Source organism: Linepithema humile, chromosome 4, assembly GCF_040581485.1.
Source record: "Linepithema humile isolate Giens D197 chromosome 4, Lhum_UNIL_v1.0, whole genome shotgun sequence".
Taxonomy (NCBI): domain Eukaryota; kingdom Metazoa; phylum Arthropoda; class Insecta; order Hymenoptera; family Formicidae; genus Linepithema; species Linepithema humile.
Window position 1 is genome coordinate 28,484,504 of NC_090131.1, and position 23,843 is coordinate 28,508,346.

Genomic DNA, 23,843 nt, shown 5'->3' on the forward strand with positions numbered 1-23,843 from the left:
TACTTTTACAACATCTTTAAGGATTGTTACTTCCGCTTGCGCTTCCGCTTCATGCGACCTGTGCTCGTTAATCTTTTTTGTCTCTTCAGTTTTGTGCCGTTTCTGAAAATCGATTATTCGTAGTGTCGCGACACCATTTGTTACATATTTTCTTTTAATTATGGATTTGATTTACAAGATGTGAGAGAATCTATGTATTTTATGTCGATTAAATTACAAAATTTGATTAATCTTGTAGTCGAAAGTGTGATAAAATATGCGTATACGCTTGGTAAATGACCAGCAGCGTTCTACGCATCGTCAATGCAATATACGATAAAAACGACATTAAGAGACACTTGGATTTGTAAAAAATGTTTATGAGTAACAGTCGTACGGGACTCTCCTCCGCTCGTACGACCTCCCTTTTCGTGACCTTTTCCTCGTGTTTCTTTCGCTCCTCGATCGCGTTGCTCAGCGCGGTCTGCTCCGCAGGCGTCAGCACCAGGAGACGCGGATCCATGGCGATCCAGTCGCTATGGACAATCTGATCCAAGTGCCAGCGTTTAAATACTTCCGGCTCGAGCAGATTGCTCACAAGTTTCTTTACATGCTCGGTTAGATGGTCCGATCTTTTACGGAATTTCCATTTGCGCGCCACTTGCAGCTCGTATAAACGCTTTACGTTGCTCTCGTCAAACGGCATCGCCTTGTTTAGTAATATGTAGAGGATCACTCCCAACGACCATATGTCAGACATCTTTGGATTATACGGATAACCGCGGAGAATCTCTGGCGCCACATACGAGAGCGAACCGCAGTACGTGTCGCTGAGGACGTGCTTACCGCGGCTATCAACCACATAACGAGCAAATCCAAAGTCCGCCAATTTTACATTGAAGTTAGACGTTAGAAGAACGTTCTCACACTTGACATCCCGATGTACGATTTCCAGCTCGTGCAGATACTGAAGACCTGAAATATAAATTGAAGGAAGCATGTACAACATCCACAGATCATGCCAATATTGCTTTTGTAGAGATTAAGCCAAGATTAACAACTGCTTTCTGTAATTAATGATCTTAACAAATTAATATATAATCTCTTGGCAAACATTATGATACCTAAAGCGAGCTGACGGAACCATACGCGGGCTTGATTTTCCGTCACTGCACCGTTTTTCAGAACAAATTCGAGAAGATCACCGTTCTCGGCGAAGCGCATAAATATGAAATACTTGTTGTGCCTTTGGAAGATGCTGTGCACGTGCACGACATGCGGATGGTTCAGCTTTGCCAAGATGTCTAGTTCGCGTGGCAGAAATTTTTGGACAAAGTCCTTCGGCGCGCTTGTGGTGTTGATAATCTTGCAGGCTAAAGTGTTGTTGCGATCTGCTTCGTGTTCTGGTTTATACTCGGCCAGATACACCTGCAACAAATGAGAAGAATGTAATTGACATGTGCTTGAAATATTTAGAGATTGAATATTTTAATTAACTTTTGAATTAACTAACTTTTGCGTAACAACCCTCACCGAGCTTTCTCAACAGTTTGTAACCCCGAGTGAGCAATACGGCCTCATCGGATGAACTCTGGCTCACGTGCGACATGAGATTCGTGGGACGACAGACGGCATTCTATCCGTTACGTTACCATAATTCACGACCGGTCATTCTCACTTTCTTTAACGTTTTAAATGTGCACGTAACATTCTGAATGCATAACTCAGCGATGCTGCAGAATCTTCATTTGCGCATTAGATATAACAAATTACAAAGACACAAGTATCATTATTTGTTTCTTTATTGATAATAATGAATATTAGACCAGAAATTTTGAAGAATTTGTATTAGTTACTTAACCATTTTTGACAAAATAACATGTGTGCCAATTAACAACGAACTGAGTATAGCGTTATCTGACAAAAACAATAAAATATCGTCAGAAGTAAAAAAACAAAGACAAATTTAAATAGAAAAAAATACTCGTACACGCAAATATATAAAAAACATTGAAAATTATTATTATATTTCACTTTCATGGCTTAAAAATTTCATAATTAATATCAATCAATTTGTATAAATTCAATTATCGTTTCACAGATCGACGGCGTATTCCAAACGTTTAACGACCATTTTGTATTCCTCTTCCAAGAACTCGTATTCCTGTTGCAATATCTCTTTGCGCTGCTCATCAGACGGTAGACCATTCTCTTTAGTATAAGTTCCTTTATTAACGTTTTTTAACGCGCGTTCTATTTTTAATTCTTCATTCTGCTTTCTTTTAAACGGTATATTCAGTCTTTTTTTTACATCTATTCTGTATGCCTGATATTCTTCCGGATTTGCTACATTCGTCGCGCGCAATCGTAGAATTTCGTATACTATACGAGCCTGTTTCTGTAACAATATATTTATAATGTGAAAGAACGAGAAAGCATTAGAGTAGTGAAAACAAATATTGCATGCTCTAATATAAGTACCTTGTTTATTTTCAAATGATCTCTAGCTTCAATGATCATTTTGTCGCTGAAACCTTGTCTCAAATTTTCTGGCTCAAAACTAGGCAACATGCTGCAATTTAAAGCATCTACATAGTTTCGCAGTCGTTGGAATACTTCAGACGGACTTTCAACTGCAAATAAACAGACTCGTTGAAACACAATAATTAGTGTGTATAATACACAATTTCGAATTACTTTTCCATTACCTGTTATATCTTTTACTTCTTCCCTCCCAATGTACTCGCGATAAATTGTTTGCAATAAATGTGTGCCAAGACCCATCCTTCGAAACGGTGGTAAAATTAAAAATTGAGCGATACGTGGTCGAATGTGCTGCGGATACGCATAATATCGATACACAGTAGCAAAACCAACTGTCGCATATCGAGTTGTACCCATAGGTGTGGTATATTTTTCAAACCTGTGTTGAGAAATAAATTATTTAATAAAGATTTTATGCAGCGTGCAATTATTTATTTATTAGTTGAGACAGTATAACACCAAACAGCACTTACAAATTGAAATATTGCCATTGATCATCATCAAGGTCAATAAAAAGAGCCGCATCTATATACCAAAGAAGAAATGTTTGAACCCTTTGATGGTATTCTTTGAATCCTTTGTAGTTCATATCTGCTTTGTAGACCACAAATTGCCTCTTGGCACCTTGATCTATATTTCATATAAAATAAAAAATTGATATACTCAAATTTTAAAAAGTCTAGAATAAATATATTTTAATAATTATATATATAGAAAAGTGATAGAAAATGAAAATACCATTCACTGAGAAAGAATGTTTTAATTCTCCGTATGGTATAAATGTTTCATCCTTGGAAAGTGAATTAGTAAAGTTACTTAAACTGTAGTGGACATTAGGGGCGAGCTTTGTGGCGATCTTTGTTAAAACTTCATCCGCTTCAACTCCGTCACATTTCTCATTCACTTTTTCTTTATATGTCATTCCCAAATATGTTTCTAAACAGCCTGCTGAGTAGAACAGCTGTACGTTTAATTCACCATAACCAAATATTATTTCCCTAGAATAAATAAAAAAAATAAGCAATAGATTATTTATGTAATATATACATTTTTTAATGAACATAATATACATTAATAAAGAGAAGTAAACTTTAATAATTGACATTATAATAACAAACCTGTCGCCAAACACTTGATAAGTCATTTCTGGTTTAAATACAGCCTCTTTTGAATTCAAGTCATCAAGATCACGGATCAATCTGAATTCCAGAGCTTCATTGCTATTTGATACTAGCTTTTTTAAACGTGCCGTTATCGCATCTTCCATTTTTCTGAACAGAGAAATAAATAACGGAATAATATATATTATTTTATAGATTCTCTCAACATTTTTCGCGCTCTAGTAAGAATTTGACCTTGGTGGCATGGCTTAACCTAAGATACAGGTTAGAATAGCAAAAAGTAATGTCAAAACCTTGATGAAAGAAGAATACCTTACGTTAATGTGTCTTAATGTATACGATAAGATGCAATAAGATGAATCAATCAAGTTTGTACTTTTTGTTAACTCTTGCTCTAAAACAACTTCGCGCCAAAACAATGTTGATGTCGAGTGAAGTGATTTTTGAATGGAACCGTTCGGTTACTTCTCTAATCCACAGATCTGTTGTAGAGGGACGACTACAACGCCAATCATAATTTGTTGCGATTATTCGGCGAGCGGGTATTCTGATTGGTCCTAAAATTCTTTCATTTGCATATTGCATGAAGAAAGTCGAATGCACATGTGCAAATCTTTACTTGGCTGTGGCGGGTAAATGCAAATTTTGCGATTATGCGTTGCCTAGGAAATGTAAACAACTTTATATAGATCTACTTGTTTCCGTCACGTTCCGTCATCTTTTGCACTGAAAATGAAATACGCATGTATCCAAATATTAGAGAGGAAAAAAATTAAAAATTGCAGAAAAAAATGTACAGGATGGAATTAAAATAGAAATAGATTTATTGTAAATAGAAGATATTATTCTTACCAATTAATTTGAAAAAGCTGTGAAATGGCTGCATCCTTGCAAACTCGAGTTTTCTACGGTTTAAAGACGAATATTATCGGTAACGCATATTATATCACGGATACGGAAATTTTGTACCCGGTTGGCAACGTATTGGCAATTCATAATATTCTTCAGCAACAACAGAAATTGATTCGATTGCCTGACAAGTATAATGTAAACGCCATTTGCGTCTCACCTAATAAGTGAGTAAATTACACTGAGAATACACATTTATCTGTAAAAAGAAACAAACAAATTAAATTAAACAAGATTTATTTGTATGAAATTGAACATCAAAGAAAGCACGAATTAATTCGTTTTTAGTTTGGAGGAGAAATATAACAATTGTCAAAATAAAAGATAAAACGAAGATGAAAAGATTATAGCTTACAAAATAAATTCTTATTAATACATTTTCTTCTATTTTTTCCACAAGATAATTCTAATTATACAATTTCACAGGAAATACACCGCTTTATCCGAAGTTGGAGACAAACCTACTATATCTGTTTATGACCTCAGCTCTCTGAAGCGCAGGAAACTGCTCGGGATACCTTTTGACGCTCCGGGAGTAACCAGATTTACATGCTTGGATTTCACCTTCGACAGTAAAAGCTTAGTGGCGATTACCGGCGAACCTGATCAAACGATGCTTTTTTACAACTGGGAAAAGGGTAAAGTTGAGTCGACGTTCAAGCTGGCAAATCCGCAAAATCCATCGGCGATCGCAGAGCTGTTGTCCTGCAATCCGACGGATGCGTCGGTGTTGGCGGTCGGTGGTATGTACACCTTCAAGTTTCTCACCGTCTCCGAGACGGTGTGGCGTCCGTACGGATTCGCCAAGGCGGAGAACCTCCTCGTCTGCTCGATGACCTGGCTGGACGGTGATCGGCTTCTGGTCGGCACCAAGGACAACCGCGTGCTATATCTGGAGAACGGCGACTTGAAGAACATATACGGGATGGGATACACGGTGTCGATGAATCTGAAGATCCGCGAGGAGTACGTCATGCCCGCCCCGACCGCCGTCGCCGCTCCGCAGGACGGTCATGACGAGGCTGTTGATTGGCAGCAGAATATACGCTGTTTGATCGCATTTCCGCGCGGATTCGCCTACGCCCACGGCCCGGGGACTGTCGTGCTCTTCGAGAAGGAAGGGAAGCACAAGTACACGAAGAGGAACATCTACGTGATTCCGGAGCGAGTGGCGAGGGAGGAGGATCCAGACCTTTACAAGATCAACACGATCGACGTGAATGTCAGCTGTGACCGGCTGATCGTCACCGCCGGCTGGTCTCAGCTGTATTACGCCACGCTGTGGGGCGTGGATCTGCAGGTGGATCCGAAACCGCAGGAGCTGAAAGTTCTGGGCCAGCCGCTGCACCACGGCCCCATCAACGGCCTCGCCATGTGCGCGTGGAAGCCGGTCTTCATGACGTGCGGCGAGTTCGATCGCAGCGTCCGGTTGTGGGACTTCGAGACCGAGAACTTGATCATGCTGAAGCAGTACGCCGAAGACATATCCGGCATCGCGTTGCACCCGATGGGACTGTTTTGCCTGATCGGCTTCACCGACAAGCTGCGCTTCATGAGCATCTTGATCGACGATCTGCTGCCGATGCACGAGATCGCCATCAGGAGCTGCAGGACGGTGTGCTTCAGCTCCGGCGGTCATCTGTTCGCAGCGGTCAACGGCAACGTCGTGCAAGTGTACACGACCATCGGCTTCTACAACACCTTCGTTCTCAAGGGGCACACGGGCAAGGTGCAGACCCTCCTCTGGTCGCAGTCGGATCTGAAATTGCTCAGCATGGGCGCGGAAGGTGCCATCTACGAGTGGGACATGACCACCGGTGCACGATTCGGCGAGATCATCCTGAAGTACGTCACGCTGCACGACGTTGTGCTTTCTTCGGACACGACAGTGACCTACTGCATCGCGAATGACGAGCACATACGTGAAATTAAAGAGAGCATGGTACACTTCGCTATGTTATTCTACTTGCGGTTCACTTTTGTCATTTGAGATTGTACGATTGATTTCGAAATTGGCCTTCTTTGCTGGTCTTCTATTAGGTGATTCGAGATTTCCATTTACCTGGTAAAGAAATGCATCGGATGATTATGGGAAAAGATGACCTATCATTGTTCGTAACGTCCCCTGGTGGTATCATCGTCTCGTTAAAGTGCCCGCTTCAAGCTACGATAGAATCGACAGAGTTTCATATACACAGCGTCGATATCACAATGGTATCAATGTATTAATTAAGACATTCGTTTTTCAAGAGAACAGTTTTTTTCAACTATTCTCTCATTTCCTTCTTTATTGCAGATCGCGCTCTCCTACAACGAAAATTGTTTAGTCTCGGCTGCGAAGGACGGCAGTTTGTGCATTTGGAAGATATACTATGCCGAAGGGAAAGTTATGAAGATTAGAGATTTGCCGTACACGAACGAAGTTTTAATCGGCAAGGGAGATTTGGAGGACAAGATACAGACGATCAGAAATCTAACGGTGCGAATGAAGGAATTGGAAACCGAGCACGCGTATAAACTGCGGCAGATCGACGTTCAGCACAACGATAAGCTACGCGAGGTACACCAAGGCTATTGCGAGGCCATCACGGAACTTCGGGACAAAAACGAGAAGCTTCAAGAGGACCATATAAATGAAATCAATAACATAAATGTGGAGATTGTGAAGATGAAGATGGCTCACGAGAGCGCGATGCAACAGATGGAAAATAATTATGAAGCCAAGTTAATTACGGAATTCGACAAGTATCAGGCGTTCGAGGAACGCACGAATGTCATGCGCGCCGATTACGAGAAGCGATTGAAAGATCTTGCGAAACGTGATGCGGAGGAATTCGAGAAAACTGTGGCGAAGTACGAAGCTCTGCTTCACGAGAGGAAGGTGCAGCTGGAAGAAACGTCCGACGAGATGGCGCACAAAGAACGCGTTCACGAGCATCTGATGGCGCAGATAGAGGAGGACGCGGATCAGGAAATTCTCGAGGTGCGCACCAAGTATGAGAATCTGCTTTACGGGGAAAGGCAAATCAATTTGAAGCTGAAAGGCGAAGCCAGTGTGATGCGAAATAAGTTCATGGCCAGTCAAAAGGACGTGGAGGATCTGAAGAGACAGGTGCAGCGCGTGCAGGGTGAATACACGCAGTTCCACAAAAATATACAAGATCTAGAGAAGCAGATAGCAGATTTGCGGAAGGAGATCGGCGAGAGGGACGCCACTATTGTGGACAAGGAGCAGCAGATATCCGACATGAAGCGGACAATTCAAGAATTGGAGAAGTTCAAGTTCGTGTTGAATTACAAGATTGAGGAATTGAAGAGTCAGATAGAGCCGAGAGATCAGGAGATACAAGACTTGAAGAAAAAAGTCTGGAGTATGGAAGTGGAGTTCACGAATCATCGCAAGATTAACGAGAGTTTGGAGCTTCAACTGCAAGAGATGCGGGAGAAGCTGCGTGCCGCGCGCCAACAGATCAATTGCGAGGTGCAGAAAAACAGAAGGAGCCGACAGCTTTTGCGAAAGATTCGCATCGACATCTTCGACGTCGCCGGACTCATACAAGAGCCAAATGCGCTGAAGACTGCGGTGAAAGAATTATATCATAAATACAGCGCGGACGATGAACTTTTACGTAGTCGTAAAGCGGATTTAGATGCGCAATGCGAACTGATGCGGCAGAAAGATTATCTGGAAAAGACCATTGAGTCCCTGAAGAAGCAAGTACTGCAAGATACGTCTCCCGGTGATAAAGGTTCGAAAAGGATGACGGAGGACAATAGTACGCTCATTGTGGAGGTAAACGCTCTGAGAGGGCAGCTAAAAGAAGCGCGAAAGCATATTTTACACATGGAGAGTCTTCTGGATTTAAAACAAGAAAGCACACAACCTGCAGATGCAAGAAAAAAGTTGGAGCAAGCTTATCAGGGATACGAAGAATTGCGGGAAAAATATACAACGCAAATACAGGGATATCAGCAGGTTATTTTAGCATTAAAGGAAGATGTTAAACGACTCTTAAGCAAAATTCCAAGTGAAGAGACAGAAAAAGAGAAGAAACCGTCCTAAATGAATTTGCGAGATCGTTTTCTCAGGTATGCGAGTTGAGCATCGTCAAAATAGCTTTAATGGCAAGGTACTGTTTCAACATTTATACGCAATTAGTTTTAAATACGTTCCCATTATATTTTCTTATATATGTAAACATTTATACTTATCAAAAAAAAAGAGCATCACATTATTTCATTATAGATAAATAACCTCACCCTAAGATATATAAAAAATTAAAAATTGAACTTATTTAAACTATATTTTCTTTTGTACTTGTACGAATATATCATTATGAAATTAAAATGATTGTTATTTATATATTCACGACCAATTATATTATCCAACTCTTTTAATCTTAAATAATATTATGTTAAGAATACCTACGTTGTTCAAGTGAACAAGTTCATATAAATGCATCGACTTAAAGAATAAATGGAATGATGGCTTTACGATTCTTCGGATAATGCGAGAACTCCTTCTTGTATGCTCTATGCTTTCCCAATGCCCATACAGTCATTTGATACGCACCGGCGAGCGCGAATAAACCAGCTAAAAATGAACATACAGAATTCATTAGCATGGTTTCATTTGCATTCAGTGTCAAAGATCAAAAATTTGCATAAGTAATTTTTTTTCTACATAGGCATACCTGGAAGACATGAAGTCATTACAGTGAAACCAATCCAGCTACCTATTTCATATGTATAATTGGGACAGGAGACAAATTTAAAGAGCGCCGTGAAAGGATTGTCGGTCGGCATGGGGACCTTCCTGACTGTTGTGCCTGGTGGCCTTAGATTCCTCAGAGCCAAGTGAATGCTGAGATTGCCCAGTTCGCATAGCACAAATGTTCCTGCTCCAATGTAGACCTGGAGAGAGCTTGGAGCCGTATATAATGGATGATTTGTGTGATATGCCACATACATAGCAAAGAGCCAATAATATGAGCAGTTTTTGAATAAATTACGCAGTGGCATCGTTGCATGACTAAAACGGTGAATAAATAAGGTCTCCAACAGACGTTTTGCATAATGCACTGTCCAACCAACTGCTGCCCAACTGAAAAAAAGAATTGTTTGTTGCAAAAAAGATATTTAATATATCGCATAATGTTTATATAAGTAATCTCTGTAATCGGGTAATTTTTACAATCAGTTGTGAAATTAATTAAAAGACAAAAACTTACTTTGCTACGTAATGAAAATTAGTGGTGTCAACATTTCCATAAAATAACCATGGACGTTGATATAACCAAAGATATACCACCAACGGTCCTGCATATTCCAGCAGAAATACAGTCTTCCAACCGATCTGAGGACCGAGATCCTTATAATACAATTTTCCACCTGTTTTCAGTGACAAAGATTTAATTGTTTCCGAATCAGAAAGTGCTTTGCCCCTAGCTTCCAATCTCAGACTCTGTCTTTGGACATATGGAGCTTTCTTTAAATTATGCAATTGCTGTTTGATCTCTCCTATCGTAGTGATCAGATTTACCTGTAAGAAAATACAAATTATATATAATAAAATTCTTTTTGCTAAGTTTTACAGATTCTTTAGAAGAAAATCAAGAAAGAATCTGTCAAATTCCAACATTTCAGAATGTTCCAGTTGTATAGTTGTCAGAATTAATTAATCGCTATGAATAGTTATTTATTTAACACTCACATTAATATTGGCCATCGGCTTTGAAGACTTTGCTGACAGGATTTCGATCTAAGAAAAAAGAAAAAAAAAACAGATAAATATACAGATTCTTGCATTACCAAATGTACAGATCTTTTACGCATATTAAACACAATATCGCGCGAAATTTTACCTCCATTTTTGCGATGTACACAGCTCTTTCCCGTAAAACACACTATTATCGTTACACACCACAATCACCCTTTGATCACACTTTTGCCACTGTCATCTCTCTCGATTTCGGTATTCGATGGAAATTCATGCGGCTGACGTTGCGCGGCGCCACATTTGCGTAATCACGTGACCCACGATGTTGTACTTTTCGTTGAGCAAGAGCATTCCATTCGCTTCTTGGTGAATTTGCAAAATTTGATAACGAGATTGAAAAGTCGCGCTGATAATCCGCAAAGTTAAGATAAAAAAGCAATATATTTTGACAAGCATTTATTATACAACGCGTATACGATAACCGTAATTATCGCATGAAACTTCAAAGTCTCCACATGCAAATGAATTGCCTCGACTATCAATATGTGCGTTAATTCGATTTGCATAGATTTATTTTTGTAGAATGACGCAGCTGTTTTTACGCAACACCTATAATCTGCCAATGCAAGTTTTTTTGTTCGTTAAACGCTTAACATCATTTATTTAATTATTTAAATAATTTCTTTTGATACAATATAATATGCAAACATGATTTGTAATGTTTAAAACGAAGAATTTCAATTTTATAGATTTTGTAAATAAAAATTGTATAATTTATTTCTTTAGTGTTTATTTACAATACATCACAATACATTACAATACATTTTTTAAACTCTCAATTGGCTCAATTAAGTCTCACTATGTTATAAAATATGTAGCAAAAATCATTTAATTCATCCAAACTAAAAGTCATTCTATAAATTTACATAATTTATTTGCATAATTTACACAAAAGACGAAACTTTGGACTTCCTTGAATATTAATCCCACATTTAGTCACAAATTTGCTAAAAACGTGAAACATATTACAATTGCACTGTATAGATAGATATTCAAGTCAAATTGCAATCAATAATCTTAAGTAATTTTTAGATTATACCTACATTTAAAATTACGGTAATTATAGTAACATTTTATTGTTAAAAACCGAGTAAAATGAGTTTTGAGTTGCGTTGTATTAATTACAACACAATTTTGAAAAATGCATGTGGTGGAATATCTAATTACTTTTACTCGACTAATAAGAATATTGTACTGCGTTTAAGTGTTTTGATCGCGGGGGTGACACTCCCGAGTTTTTTCCGGCCAGGTTTTGTCTCATTAAAAATATTAATCCGCTTGGTGGCGCATAAATCGATCCGCATCGTTCATTTGTATTTCCGAAGAAAAATAAAAATATTTTGAACACAATACATTATTATATATAAGTTAGAAATTAAATAGTCGCGTGAACGCAATCGACGGATGCGGATTGGAATTAGCGCCTCTTGCTGGATTTTCTGGGCGAACAGACATTCAAGGGGACACGTAAAAGCATAGCGAAGCATAGGCAGTGTCACACCCCCGTGGTTTATGTGTTTTGATAAAAAACATATTCTATTGTAAATGCAGTTTCTCACGCAGTGGACGTTATCAATAATAAATAATCACGGTACCTACAATACCCAGCAAACACCAAGTTACAGTTATATAATTGTTAGTTGTAATTTCCCACTCAATAATATAATTGTTATATAACACGTGTATTATATAACAGTTATATTGTTGAGTGGGAAATTACAACTAACAATTATATAACTGTAACTTGGTGTTTGCTGGGTAACGGCTTATTATCGATCAGATTAATGCTATCTAATTCTCCCATATTTTTTGCAGGTGGCGCATTCAGCTATATTACGCACGTTCTTATCCGTAAGTTCCCAGACAGCAGAATCTCCAGAAAGAGTTCAAAAAGTATTCTCTTTTTTGAATTCTTTATGATCTGCTAAAATGATTACAAAAAATTGTCTAAAAGTGCTCTTTTCTGAGTTCTTTAACAGTAAATCAAAAAGAGCTTACTATGAACTTATATTTCTAACACAAAATAGTTCTTCATAATCAGCTCATTTTGATATAATATGATGCGTGAAAATAAAAAATACGCATCACCCAACCTGACTCGACTGGATTCTTGTTTGGTCATCCATATATTGTTCGTCGATTATTCTCTTTGTTATTTATATTTACCCACAAAGTATTTTCCAAGTCTCGCAGTTCGCAGTGCATAAAAAACACGCAGTGTGTGAAATTGTTCCTGGTACAACGATCTCTGACGCAATTTTTCACATGTAATTTTTTGAGGTATATTTGTTCCCAGTAAACGAGAAATTATTAAAAGTTCAGAAATAGGATTGAAAATTATTGAGAAGAATTAAATAAAATTCAGCATCATTGTAAATAAATTCTTCTCAATAATTTTCAATCCTATTTCTGAACTTTCAATAATTTCTCGATTACTAGGTTATATGCATAAAAAGCTCTTTATGATGAAATCAAAATGAGCTCAGAAGTCGACGCATCCGAGTACATTATGAGCACGTTCTAATCACCTTCTGATCTAAATTTATCAACTCAGAAAAATTTTTGGAACTCTTTAAGAGTATTATATGAGGTCATCATGCTGTCTGGGTTGTGACAATATACATAAAAACTACAAATCTAATAAGAATTGCGGAAAAATGTTAAGAACCTTTGAAACTATGACGACATATTATTCTGATATTACAGATTCAAACATTTTTGGATAAGATTTATCGTATATGAATCTCTTCGATATTGAAGTATGTATACGAAAAACAAATAATAAATAGAAAGTGGCAATTTTGTTACAGATCGATTATAATAAAAAATATTAAACATTGGTGGTTTTATAGGAACAAAATCGAATCGTGCCATTAAAGTCGTAATAAAATAAATAATACAGTTTGACGTCATCGCGATGGTTCTCCTTAAATCACTCCCGTGGCTTTCCTGTACTGACCGAAGTGTTCCAGATATTGGTGTATTGTGTCCATCGGCTGATATATTTCGTTCATCCGGTTCTGCAAAATAAATGTAAATTTGAATAATTTAATTCTTCATTTTTTATCGAAATAAACTTAACATGCGTGCGTGCGTAGGCTATGATATAATAAATATTGAGGATTTCCTACAATTAGAAAATGGTAATTGCAAAAAAATATACTATCGTATAATTATGCATTTTATAATATAATTGTTAATGATAAATAAATGTACCTGGAGATATTGGGGTGCCTGATTCGATACGGCCGAGCCAAGGAATCCTTGTAGAAATTCACGCATGAGATCCCAGGAATTCGCCGGCACGAGACATGGTCTATACTCGACCTTGAGATGTGCAAATAAAATATCACAGGATTATCGGATGCGTTGCGTAAATCGTAATATACGCGAAATAGAGCACGTGAGATTCGGTAATATTTGTCGGAGAGAACGGCGGCGGGTATTGCGCGGCCCGGCAGGCAGCAGACAGACGAAGCTTCACGATCCGAAGATCGAATATCCCGCGACAAGGACCTTATACATTTCTCGCATAATCCGGCTTACGGTGTGTTTTGATGGTGTCGGAGCGGGCGTGGGAGGAAACAAGCGGATATATAATCGGGAACTCGCGCAACAAACTTCGACAGACAACTCGCGCAGGCTGGAAAATGACGCGCTTATAATAATCCGCTTTAATCCGGATGAAACTATCGCATAAGTATATTGGTATAAGTAAGCAGTGCACGAGAAGCTCGTCGTCTCTGAATAAATAACGCGCGTCACGATGAAGAGTTTTCGAGGATAAAAACGTCAATTTCTGAAAATGTCAAAAATTCGTTTTCGCACGTCAATGGTTACTATCGGCCATTTGGAAAATCCGACGAGAGATCATGTCTGGATGTGTCAGAATCGGATGGAAGATATATACGATGATAGCGATGTCGAGATATCTAGACGTCAGTCTCTCTCTATCGTGTTTTCAATTCTTTCCCTCTCTTCCTTCTTTCCTTTCTCCTCCTCTTCTCTCTCTCTCTCTCTCTCTCTCTCTCTCTATATATATATATATATATATATATACATATAACTCACCGAGAGATATATAATATATAAATTATATTTCCATCAGTCTTACAGCCGTCTATGTTGAGAAAGTTCGTCTAAAAGTTAATATTGCTCTGCTGCAAGATTGGTACTTTGGCCGAGTAATTCGATAAGCGGAATGAAACTAGAAAAATAGAAGTGAAAGATTCACGGAGAGAAAGAAAGAGAAGGAAAAGGAATGGGAAAGAGAGAGAGAGAGAATGAGCTGATAGCTAAGTATTCCTCGACTGTTACAAAAAAATTTGCTGAATAATTTTACATTTTAAGATCCAATCCTACAAATCTTCAGATAAACGAGAACTTTTTCGCGTAGTTTTTATTTTTTACAGTTTATAAAAGAAATAATGCTGTTAACCCAGTAAATACTAATCAACAATAACATAACATCAATGTTATAATTTCCTACGCAATAATATAATTCTTACGTACAAGACATGTTATACTCGTATTGCAATAACGTTGAGCAGGAAATTGTAACATTCATGTTACGTTATTGTTTTTATAGAGTATTTATAATGGAAAAATGAGATTGGCCACATATCAATTGTAATTTCCTTGGAAATACATTCATCAGAAGAAATAATCGTAAAAACAATTCGAATAATTATAAATGATAAATTTGGATATTATTAATTATAAATGTGTTAGAAAAATGATAAACATGTCTTTTTGCAAGTCAATATTATACGTTCAGTTCAAGATTGGAAATTTCCGCCCTTTCAAACTGGGTCATCGGTGCCCAACCGCAACGGTTGCATCATATGTTCGACACGCGCTGATAAGTGATTGCAGTTAAGTGCAAGAGTCGCGGCGGCGAATAAGAGAGCGGAAGGAAGGAAGCGCTCACGGCGGGAAGCCGTACGGAAAAGTGTTCCGAGGGGGAGGGGCCGACGAGGTGGGTGCGAGATTTAACGCGCGGGGCATTCTCCATTGAAATTAATGGCAGAGTCGGGGGTTATCGTGAAGTATTTGACGTCGTGGCTGCTGTACAAACGGCGCAGTTACCAATACGAATGGCCGCCGGAGCATTTAAAGCCGGTGTCGAGTATGTGTGTACACGCGGGGGTGTGTGTACGTGGTGCGCGACTGGATGAATCTGTTGGAGGCTGCCGGAAGATATACCGGAAGCCGCATCGTTGAGAAATAACCGCGCGGAACGGGAGCGTCGAGGTGGAAAAGAAAAAGGGGGAAACAGCTTGAGGTCTTCCGCGATTCTTCGAATTTTGATATAAAGACGACGTCTGAATATTGTTTGTTGCCAATCGCGATTAACAAAAACAAACAATTGTTTCAATGATAACACAATTTGTACAATTATAAACGATGACATGTGATGAGAAAATAAAGTTATTCGGATAAACAGAATTTGTTCAAACATATTGGAAGTTAATTGAATAAGTTATATTGTACTTTTAGAACACTGCGGTTCTCGCAAGTATGCTTAAGTGTGCAATAAGCCACGAAGCATCGGTAAACGACAAATTATTATATAATGTCCTTTCGCGGTGCGTAGTGTGTACTTTGTATGTTTACAGGTGCGCGACAGTGCATCATGAGTGCGGCATTTCAATATTCACGTAATTGTGCGTACAAATGCATGTACGAAATCTTGGCGTGCATTCATAATTACATCCGCATTTGTATTCATTTGTTTCCCCAAGCTTATATTTTAAACGTGTAAGAATAAAATTTGAATCCGATTACTTTCTTACAAGCCGATTAGCCAGCAAGGAGGAAATTGAGAATAGATGAGATCCAAAATTGATATCAAAATAGAATAATTAAGATAGCGAAGATAAGCGCGAAGTACTGAGAAATTGTTGGAAATTATACGACAGTGATGAAGCGACGGCGGGATTTATCGTTGGCGTTCGGACTTAATTACGCGATTATTCGCGTGTACTCTTGATCAGTGGTGATGGTATACCGGGCATGAAATATCTCGGGCGTGCCGGATTTGACACGCGAGACACGTATTCGCCGCATGCGGCGCGATACGAAGGGGTGCGTGGCGTCCACGTTCCGCCCCTAAGCATATCTATAACCATATGCGATTTGCGTGTGTACCGTGGAGCCTCGTGACCGAGCTATCAATCGATAATGCGCATTCGTCGGCGTGATTGGCAAGGGGCACCGGAAGTAGCGCACGGACTATACTTCCTAACCGCAAGAATTACAGTTGCAGGGTTTGGAAATTCGGGACTGGCGTTGATTTGCTTGGTTTCCCAAATTGTCAAATGCTGAAAAATAATCTTTCACGACGACTGAAAAGTAAACGTGAAATATTGGTCGAACGCGAAAAATGATATTCCTACACGTTAATAGATTTTAAATGTAAACTCATGAAAAAAAATTAATTCAAGTTTTTATGGAAATGATGGTTTGTCGCGTTACGATGAACAGAAATGAAAAATGTCACTTCAAAGAGTTAAAAATTCAAATAAAAAAGCTGTGGGCGAAAGCCGGGCAAACCGATGATTTTTCGTCGCTTTCGAGGAATCGCTTTTCTTTCGAGAGAGAAATATAGGGTGTCACTCACCTCCACAAGGACGCCTTTGAAATTCTGGCCTATCGTCACGCTACCCAATTTCACGCAGAAGTCACCGATCTCGAACCGCGGTCCCTTCGACTCGATTCTCGTTTGCTTTTTACTCGTGTAAATGTTCGTCATTTTTAACATCAATAAATCGAAAAGACCGTCTGCTATCAATGGCACCACTTTGCTGCCCGACTCGAGGATGGCGAACACCGAGGCTGGTTGCTCCGAATTGTGCAGCACATGTACGGTTCTTTGAGGACCTGCAAAGAAAATCACAAAAACATCGCATTAAAGTGCAGTTCTGCCGTGTTTTCAAGCGACAAAATTGTCAAGTAATAAAGAGAAAGATTTTAGTCCTAAAAAATAATGAATATCAAAAACTATATTTCATATCTATCGCAGCATCGATCAAAGCAAGTTTTTATTATTATTATATTCGTAGAGGCTCTCGGATCTACCTTTATTTAAAACTCTTCTTCAACTAAAAACCTTCTTTTGTTTTCATCGCGCTGTGACCAGGACACGATGGGCCAAAAGTGCATTAGATTTCGTTTTGCGCAACTATGCAGATGCGGTTGATCCGGCAAAGCGTTTACACGGTCTCACGCACAAACTAGCGCCCCTTCTAATTCGCCTTTTATGCAGCGACGAGCGAAAATTGCCGTGGAAAGGCAAGTCGCGCGCTTGGAGTGTCGGACCTCTTTGATGGCGTATGCGCTATCTCGGTCGAGAGCCCATATGCACGTACACATATTGCGATCGTGCGCGCGGCAAAGTCGGACGCAACTTAAACTTCAACCCCCGTCGCCGTGGTCGTCGTCGAAGTTGCACCGCCCGGCGGTTGCATCGCGCCGTCAACTTGCATCGCGAATCCGAGCACGACTATCCGAGAACTATCGAGATTGTCGCGCGAGATCGACGGGGGCTCCGTCGAGAACTCCGTATTGCGCAAATGACGATTGTACTTAACATGCGACAGTGATGTTCGAGTTAATTATTAATTCCGCGATTTATCGCAAAGTGCAAATGAAGTAATTTATTTCCTGCGAAATTGGCAAAAAAAAGCCTTGTTAGTTTGAAGCGGTACACTATTGTGCGTGCAGAAACACGCGACAAGTTTAAATTTATGATGTGCGAACTCTTCTGAATATTCATAATTCGTCCGCTACCGCACATCTCCGCTCGTGCGTCCACATAATAGTAGGGTACGCGTGTAGCCTTAACATGTATGAATAATTTATCCACTAAATTATAACGCGCTTTTAACGTGCACATCCAAATGATACGATTTTTCATCGCGAAGCGAGCGACCGCGGACAGTTTTATGCGCTTTAATTTCGGGTTGCCTGTCAATGTATTTATCGCTCCGGTAACATTCGATCTAATGTCTTCGGGTGCTCAAAAATCATTTCCGCATGCCTATAAAATTTAAATATGACAAGCCAGGAGAATTATTCCAAAGAGATCTCATGTTATCTTACATTATTAAGGAAAGAAATATAAAAGATAATTATAACTGACAATAATGCTGCTGTTTTTGATGCATTTTTATGAAATCGTTACTGAGAGCTTGAAATATCGAGAATACCGTCCATTAGACATTATATCCTGTAATGTAAACAATTCGATCGACGAGGACAATATATTGTATGATGGCCTAAGCAGCTTTACGCGTTTCGATACACGTTGGCTTCTGCAAAATAGCGGGAGCACATATCTCATTCGTGCTCGAACAATCCCAGATTAACGAACGAACCGCTGGATTATCCTCTCTTACTCCGTGCTCGAATTCACCTCACCTCCCCCTGCACCCCTTCGCTGCAATTTGCACCAACGATCGTACGGTTCTGTGACGCGCCACATGCCGCATACCGCATCGTCTGCATCGCACGTATGCAGCGCCGTTACGCGGATGCACCGCTGCCGCAGGAGCCACAAACGTGAACCTGCCGCCGTCTGCGTTTGCAAAAATAAAGAAAAGACGCCGCACAATTGTTCAGGATGTCTTCTTTACTGTATGGATTCTTAAATCAATCTGAAATTGATTTCTTTTCGAGCGAGAAATCGAAGTTTTTCGATTGAAAATAGAACTTCTTGTAAATTAGGCTTCAAGAGAAAATGAGAAACAAAATTATACTTCTTTAAATAATTTCAAATTTACTTAATGATACCTTAATTAAAAACTTAGTTATAAAAATATATTGCACAATGTTAAAAATTAACAAGTTGTGATCTTTAATAAAAATAATTTCGAAATTAGCTAAAGAATTTATGGTAAATGTTTAGGAAAAGTCAGGCTCGATTTTCATACATGTTGTTAAATCCTGAGTATAAAATAATAAACACAAGATTATAGTCGCTCATTGTTTATTAAAAAGTTGTAAACCAAATAAGTTTTATCGAATTATATGTAATTTTCGGACATCATGTATATTTAAAACGTACTTTTAGCAGATTTGTTTATTTAAACGTAGTATAATTTATAATTACGTTTGAAATGTATCACTCAGTATATATGTATCAAACGACAAATAAATTTCTCAATGTACGAGATATTTAAAATTTCCAATCGTTAAAAGCTCGAATTATTTGCCGTGTGTTGCATGCGAATTCATCGTACGGACATAATATGATCGAGCATTATCGAATGCATTATTTCGATTCTCCTAGCAATGCGATGCGTGTCAATTATCACGGTGCCGAGCAGATAATTCCTTTATTATCCGATTATAGCTATAACATTGATTAAGTGATCAATGAAATGCAGCATTTCGCTAATTTGTCCGATGCGAAGCAAGAATTCGAAATTTTTGCATTGTGCAGTTCTATTGCATTTTGACAAACAACAGAGATGCAAATATTCTAAATCACTGTACATCCATATGGAATCCAAGCGTGTGCTTTTATGCAAACATTTTATTTGCAGCAAAAGATAAGATATGGACTATTAATAACATGAGACAGATTTATTAATTGCACGGATCGCAACCGACCGATCGTCATGCTCTCCTTCGTCAAGTTTATATCGATGATCGACATTTTCTCAATGCGTGGAGCCGACAAATGTCGGCTGCTTGTATATTTTTTTTAGAATTCTACCGTCATATCGCATTTCATTCTCCATCTTTCCACGTTGACACGTTTCACCATTACGATGCGCATCCGCGTAGCGACCATTAATTACTCTCATTGAGCGATCGTGCTTCACGTTGCACCTGCTTTGTCGCTTGGTATCTGCCGGGCTGCTGATCCAATTTCAAGCTGTGAGCACCGAGTGCGCCGGAATCGGTCCACTCGCAGGAGGGAGAGAAACGTTATTGATGAAGCATTACTATATAAAGCGCCGCATTATTCGCGCGATAAATCAAACGCAATTTCGGACGGGCCGCAAAATATATGTCGGACGGGTTATATGCTGTATAATGCCTCCGGGCTGACTTATAATTAAAACAAAAGCGGGAAATCTGCGGCTAGAAGAGGAGATGAATTTCGCAATTATTCAGCATCCGGTGTTCGTGCGCCGGGAATATTTTAGAACGCGTCAATCAATAATAGCATTTTATTTCCGGCACGCTTTTTAGATATGCGAATTACGAAGAAATAGTTAGTTTATGACACTGAAATGTAGACACTGATTAAATAGAAGAAAAACTTATCAGCAAATCCATCTTTAAGTTCAGATAACTTTCAAAAAAAATTTGAAGACAAAGAAATCACATTTTTTTTAATTAATAATATTTCGTTGCCAAACGTTTATATTAATAACATTTTATCTGAAGTAGATCATGATATATAATATATACCCGTACATATATAAAACATTGAACTTTTTATATAAGTATGATGCTGTGATATTACAACAGGTGTTTTCATCTCGTTCGATTAATATGTTTAAGTTAGAGTGCAATTAATGGCTGGCCGATATTTGAAGAAGCTCGAGGGAATAACTCGATGCGGTATAATAGCAGATGGGCGAGGAGAACGATGGGTCGAGAGGGTCGACTTTCTTCTCTCTCTCTCTTTCTCTCTCTCTCTCTTCCTCTCTCTTTCGTTCTGTCATCCGGGAGGGCAGAGAGGGAGATTTGTGATCGCTTTATTAAAAGTTTCAGCTGCTACCAGCGACCAAGCGACGAACGATTCACCGGCCAGTGAAAGTTTATAAAGCCGATATCTTATATTTTCAACTGAGAGAAACAGACAAAAAAAAATCATGTGTGCCGCGAGTCGACATTCGCGCTTAACATTAATTGACTAACAATCGAAGATTTATGCCAGGCTTGTTCGTTGCGATATATCAAGATATTAATATCTAAGAAGTTTCTAGTCAAACCACATCTCACGTCTACATTCGATCTGAAAGCTCTCGGAATCGAAGCGTGACACTGTTGGCGGGAAATGTGTTACAACTCTCTTTCTCGGCGCACGACGACGCAATGACGCGTGCGAAACGGCCCATAGAACGTCATGACAAATTGATATCGATGTTCGGCCAAGTTGAACGGCTGCGACGATGAGATTCCCGATTAGTCTCGGCTTTACGGGATTCCTTCGGCGCGGGGAATCATGCGGTCGGGTCGGGTCAATAAAAAAGAGATAGCCGCCAGCGGCCCGTGTATAGCCCACCCTCTCGTTTGATTCCGACCGTCCGCCGTCCCCCGCGCCGCCCCTGGAGTTTGTGACGTAAACAACTTCGAGCATCACGAGACGCCATTGTGTTTTGGACCCCCAGCGGTATTTCGATCCACCCCGATTCTGAAACTCGGACCCTCGCCGGGACGCCGCGGCGAGAGAGATACGAGACTTTATTGTCGAGCAATTTATCCTCCATTCAACTCGCCGTTCCGTCGAAGAGCTTTCCCGCTGGGTGTGTCCGCGTCATCTTTCCCGTGCACGTAGGCGTAATTTTATCACGACATTAATTGGAATCGGTATGAAGTTGTTACGTTTACGATAATATTGCGCCGCGGCCTCGCGTGTCCGCTTAACGACGGTGATTCAAGGATGGAATCGCGTTCCCGCTTCTGTGTGTCCTTCTGCGTGCCATTACGGCCGTCGGAAAACGTCCAGCAAAAATACGAAATGTCGCATCGATACGTATCTCCTCGTATCATGCCGCTCGAATTAATTAACCAGTATTTATACCGGGTGGACACTGGCGCGTCGCATCGCTGCAAAGTGATTCGTTCGTTCATAATCTCTCTAAATCGATCCGGATTAAGCTGTTGTACACGCTAGTGCGATTAAATCTCTCTCTCTCTCTTTCTATCTCTCTCTGGTCTCTTCGTTTCGGTGTTTTTATTTTTTATGCAACATTGTTCATGTAATAACTCGCAACAAACGTGAAGTAATTGCGCTTCTAATCGCACTTACATCCAAATAAAAAAATTGCAAACATGCTAAATTAAATATAAATTAAAAAATCTCAGCTGACAAAAATATTTCTATTCAACGTGTTAAATTAAATGTGAAGAAGTTAAAGTAAAAAAATGAAAAAATTGACAGTAAAGGAATATTTCGGTTGAAGTTTTCTGGAGGAAATGAGCATTCCTTGAAAAAGCAATTTCGTTCAATAAGTTTAATTTCTGCAATCCCCGATGCATCGAGTCTTTATTTTATAACGCCGTGTAAACTTAAGTCAACTTCTGAAAACCATTGCCGAGCGATTGGAATTCACCCGGAGAAGACGAGGAGCGGAACGAACAAATAGTTCGACCACTTAAAAAGCGGCGCATTACGTCGATTGAAAAATACGGCCGGAACTTTCCGGACAAGCCGACAAATGCCTCCCTCCCCCTCAAGCGCCCTTCACAGCCTGGCAATACCGGCACCCCTCGACCTTACCCCTTTCTATACCCCCATTCTAAGGATCCCGATCCATCTAAACTAACCCAGACCTAACCCAGTAACTCCACTCGCGGTCATTGTAGCCCCGAGGTAGTCTAACTCCCCCCTCACACCCCCCCCTCTCTCTCTCTCTCTCTCTGCGCACCCTCGACATCGCCTGTCTCTCCGCGTTTCACCTCTTCTCCCCCTCCCTCATCGCCCCCTCCCTGTCCCAGTACGTACAAAACATGCGGATCCCGTGCGCGGCGACGGGGGTTGCGCGCAGGGGGTTTTCGTGCGCGATGCCACAGCCAACCGACGGGGTAGTGTCTAGGGGGCTGTGTGTTCTCTCCCTCTCTCAGTTGGCCGCGATTCATCGCCGGGTATGTACGTGTCCCGGTCGTCGTGGCCGGGTGGCACGCCAGCAGCAGCAGCAGCAGCAGCAGTAACAGCAGCAGACCGAGGTAGCGCGAGAGGATTGGACCACGGATTCGTCGCAACCCTCATTGTCCTCCTCCTTCGCCTCCCTTCGCATCGCGTTCTGAGAGAGGATTAAAGTCGCCGTGAAGACGAGGGCTTTTTTTCGCACGCGCGAGACAGGGCGCTGCGCGGCTGCGAAGAGTCGCAAGCGCGTGCGAAACGGCACGACGAAACTGCGGGTGCAGCGCGACGTGAGTGCGGTGCGATAACGCACACGTTGGACAGAAGAGGAGGGATCGCGAGTAATTAACAATGTAACGGGGAAAAGCGTGAGCGCATCATCACGACGACGCGGGTGCTGCAAGCAACACCCGAAAAACGCTCAAAGCAAAACCGCGATAAATAAAACCGCGACACTGCTGCCGAAGCGCGGTGCTGTGCAATCTAATTGACTAATTAATTAAAAGGATCGATAATTGAGAAAATCGATCGATTTTTACGATTCACATAGTGCTTCCACGATTTATTCCACTTCTCTTAGTGATTCGACGTCGCCACGTTCGAAGTCGTCGCAAGGATGCGAAGCGAGGGCCGCATCGTCGCGGGGTTATGCAGATAGTTCGGGGATGCTCGATGCACGCGCAAA

At 40.2% G+C, this 23,843-nt stretch overlaps 5 protein-coding genes across 7 annotated transcripts in view; 1 reads left to right on the forward strand and 4 right to left on the reverse strand.

Moving 5' to 3' along the window:
• Positions 1-179: 179 nt before the first annotated feature.
• On the reverse strand, positions 180-1,633 carry LOC105673347 (testis-specific serine/threonine-protein kinase 6-like). The gene is made up of 3 exons (XM_012368915.2): positions 1,493-1,633; positions 1,104-1,407; positions 180-954 (listed from the first exon to the last, which is right to left on the reverse strand). The coding sequence occupies exons 1-3, from the start codon at positions 1,586-1,588 to the stop codon at positions 227-229; spliced, it is 1,128 nt and encodes a 375-aa protein (XP_012224338.1). The 5' UTR covers positions 1,589-1,633; the 3' UTR covers positions 180-226.
• Positions 1,634-1,976: 343 nt separating this feature from the next.
• On the reverse strand, positions 1,977-4,125 carry Hat1 (histone acetyltransferase 1). 3 transcript variants are annotated; one of them, XM_012368908.2, is made up of 7 exons: positions 4,021-4,125; positions 3,642-3,794; positions 3,262-3,521; positions 2,997-3,153; positions 2,688-2,902; positions 2,461-2,612; positions 1,977-2,377 (listed from the first exon to the last, which is right to left on the reverse strand). In XM_012368908.2, exons 2-7 carry the CDS (start codon positions 3,788-3,790, stop codon positions 2,075-2,077), a joined length of 1,236 nt encoding a protein of 411 aa, XP_012224331.1. In that variant the 5' UTR covers positions 3,791-3,794; positions 4,021-4,125; the 3' UTR covers positions 1,977-2,074. The 3 variants fall into 3 exon arrangements, with proteins under 3 accessions (XP_012224331.1, XP_012224333.1, XP_012224332.1); XM_012368910.2 differs by having other exon boundaries at positions 3,962-4,098; XM_012368909.2 differs by having other exon boundaries at positions 3,957-4,091.
• Positions 3,957-10,574, reverse strand: Sc2 (trans-2,3-enoyl-CoA reductase Sc2). The gene is made up of 6 exons (XM_012368912.2): positions 10,418-10,574; positions 10,267-10,314; positions 9,785-10,095; positions 9,248-9,657; positions 4,497-9,147; positions 3,957-4,370 (listed from the first exon to the last, which is right to left on the reverse strand). Exons 1-5 carry the CDS (start codon positions 10,421-10,423, stop codon positions 9,020-9,022), a joined length of 903 nt encoding a protein of 300 aa, XP_012224335.1. The 5' UTR covers positions 10,424-10,574; the 3' UTR covers positions 3,957-4,370; positions 4,497-9,019.
• On the forward strand, positions 4,521-8,947 carry tous (testes of unusual size). Its single transcript, XM_012368907.2, has 4 exons — positions 4,521-4,720; positions 4,980-6,495; positions 6,594-6,767; positions 6,850-8,947. The coding sequence occupies exons 1-4, from the start codon at positions 4,521-4,523 to the stop codon at positions 8,614-8,616; spliced, it is 3,657 nt and encodes a 1,218-aa protein (XP_012224330.2). The 3' UTR covers positions 8,617-8,947.
• A 471-nt stretch (positions 10,575-11,045) lies between the features above and the next one.
• Positions 11,046-23,843, reverse strand: part of MED20 (Mediator complex subunit 20) — an 84,413-nt gene continuing 71,615 nt past the window's right edge. Inside the window, exons 3-5 of the mRNA XM_012369015.2 lie at positions 16,955-17,214; positions 13,549-13,659; positions 11,046-13,352 (exon numbers count right to left, since the gene is read on the reverse strand). Of these exons, the coding sequence (XP_012224438.1) occupies positions 13,260-13,352; positions 13,549-13,659; positions 16,955-17,214 (464 nt within the window). The 3' untranslated portion in view covers positions 11,046-13,259. The remainder of the gene's footprint in view (positions 13,353-13,548; positions 13,660-16,954; positions 17,215-23,843) is intronic.

What these genes read in the sequence shown, in the direction of transcription:
- Sc2 (XM_012368912.2), bottom strand. An exon ending in AATTTTCATTACGTAGCAAA is followed by an intron (nt 9,658 to 9,784) that starts GTAAGTTTTTGT and finishes TCTTTTTTTCAG; the next exon opens with TTGGGCAGCAGTTGGTTGGA. An exon ending in AATGACTTCATGTCTTCCAG is followed by an intron (nt 9,148 to 9,247) that starts GTATGCCTATGT and finishes GTTCATTTTTAG; the next exon opens with CTGGTTTATTCGCGCTCGCC.
- tous (XM_012368907.2), top strand. Translation starts at nt 4,521, where the DNA reads ATGGCTGCATCCTTGCAAACTCGAGTTTTCTACGGTTTAAAGACGAAT. An exon ending in ATTTGCGTCTCACCTAATAA is followed by an intron (nt 4,721 to 4,979) that starts GTGAGTAAATTA and finishes ACAATTTCACAG; the next exon opens with GAAATACACCGCTTTATCCG. An exon ending in GTGAAATTAAAGAGAGCATG is followed by an intron (nt 6,496 to 6,593) that starts GTACACTTCGCT and finishes GTCTTCTATTAG; the next exon opens with GTGATTCGAGATTTCCATTT.
- Hat1 (XM_012368908.2), bottom strand. Translation starts at nt 3,790, where the DNA reads ATGGAAGATGCGATAACGGCACGTTTAAAAAAGCTAGTATCAAATAGC. An exon ending in CAATGGCAATATTTCAATTT is followed by an intron (nt 2,903 to 2,996) that starts GTAAGTGCTGTT and finishes TTCTCAACACAG; the next exon opens with GTTTGAAAAATATACCACAC. An exon ending in ATCATTTGAAAATAAACAAG is followed by an intron (nt 2,378 to 2,460) that starts GTACTTATATTA and finishes ATATTGTTACAG; the next exon opens with AAACAGGCTCGTATAGTATA.
- LOC105673347 (XM_012368915.2), bottom strand. Translation starts at nt 1,588, where the DNA reads ATGTCGCACGTGAGCCAGAGTTCATCCGATGAGGCCGTATTGCTCACT. An exon ending in GTGAGGGTTGTTACGCAAAA is followed by an intron (nt 1,408 to 1,492) that starts GTTAGTTAATTC and finishes CATTTGTTGCAG; the next exon opens with GTGTATCTGGCCGAGTATAA. An exon ending in GTTCCGTCAGCTCGCTTTAG is followed by an intron (nt 955 to 1,103) that starts GTATCATAATGT and finishes TTTATATTTCAG; the next exon opens with GTCTTCAGTATCTGCACGAG.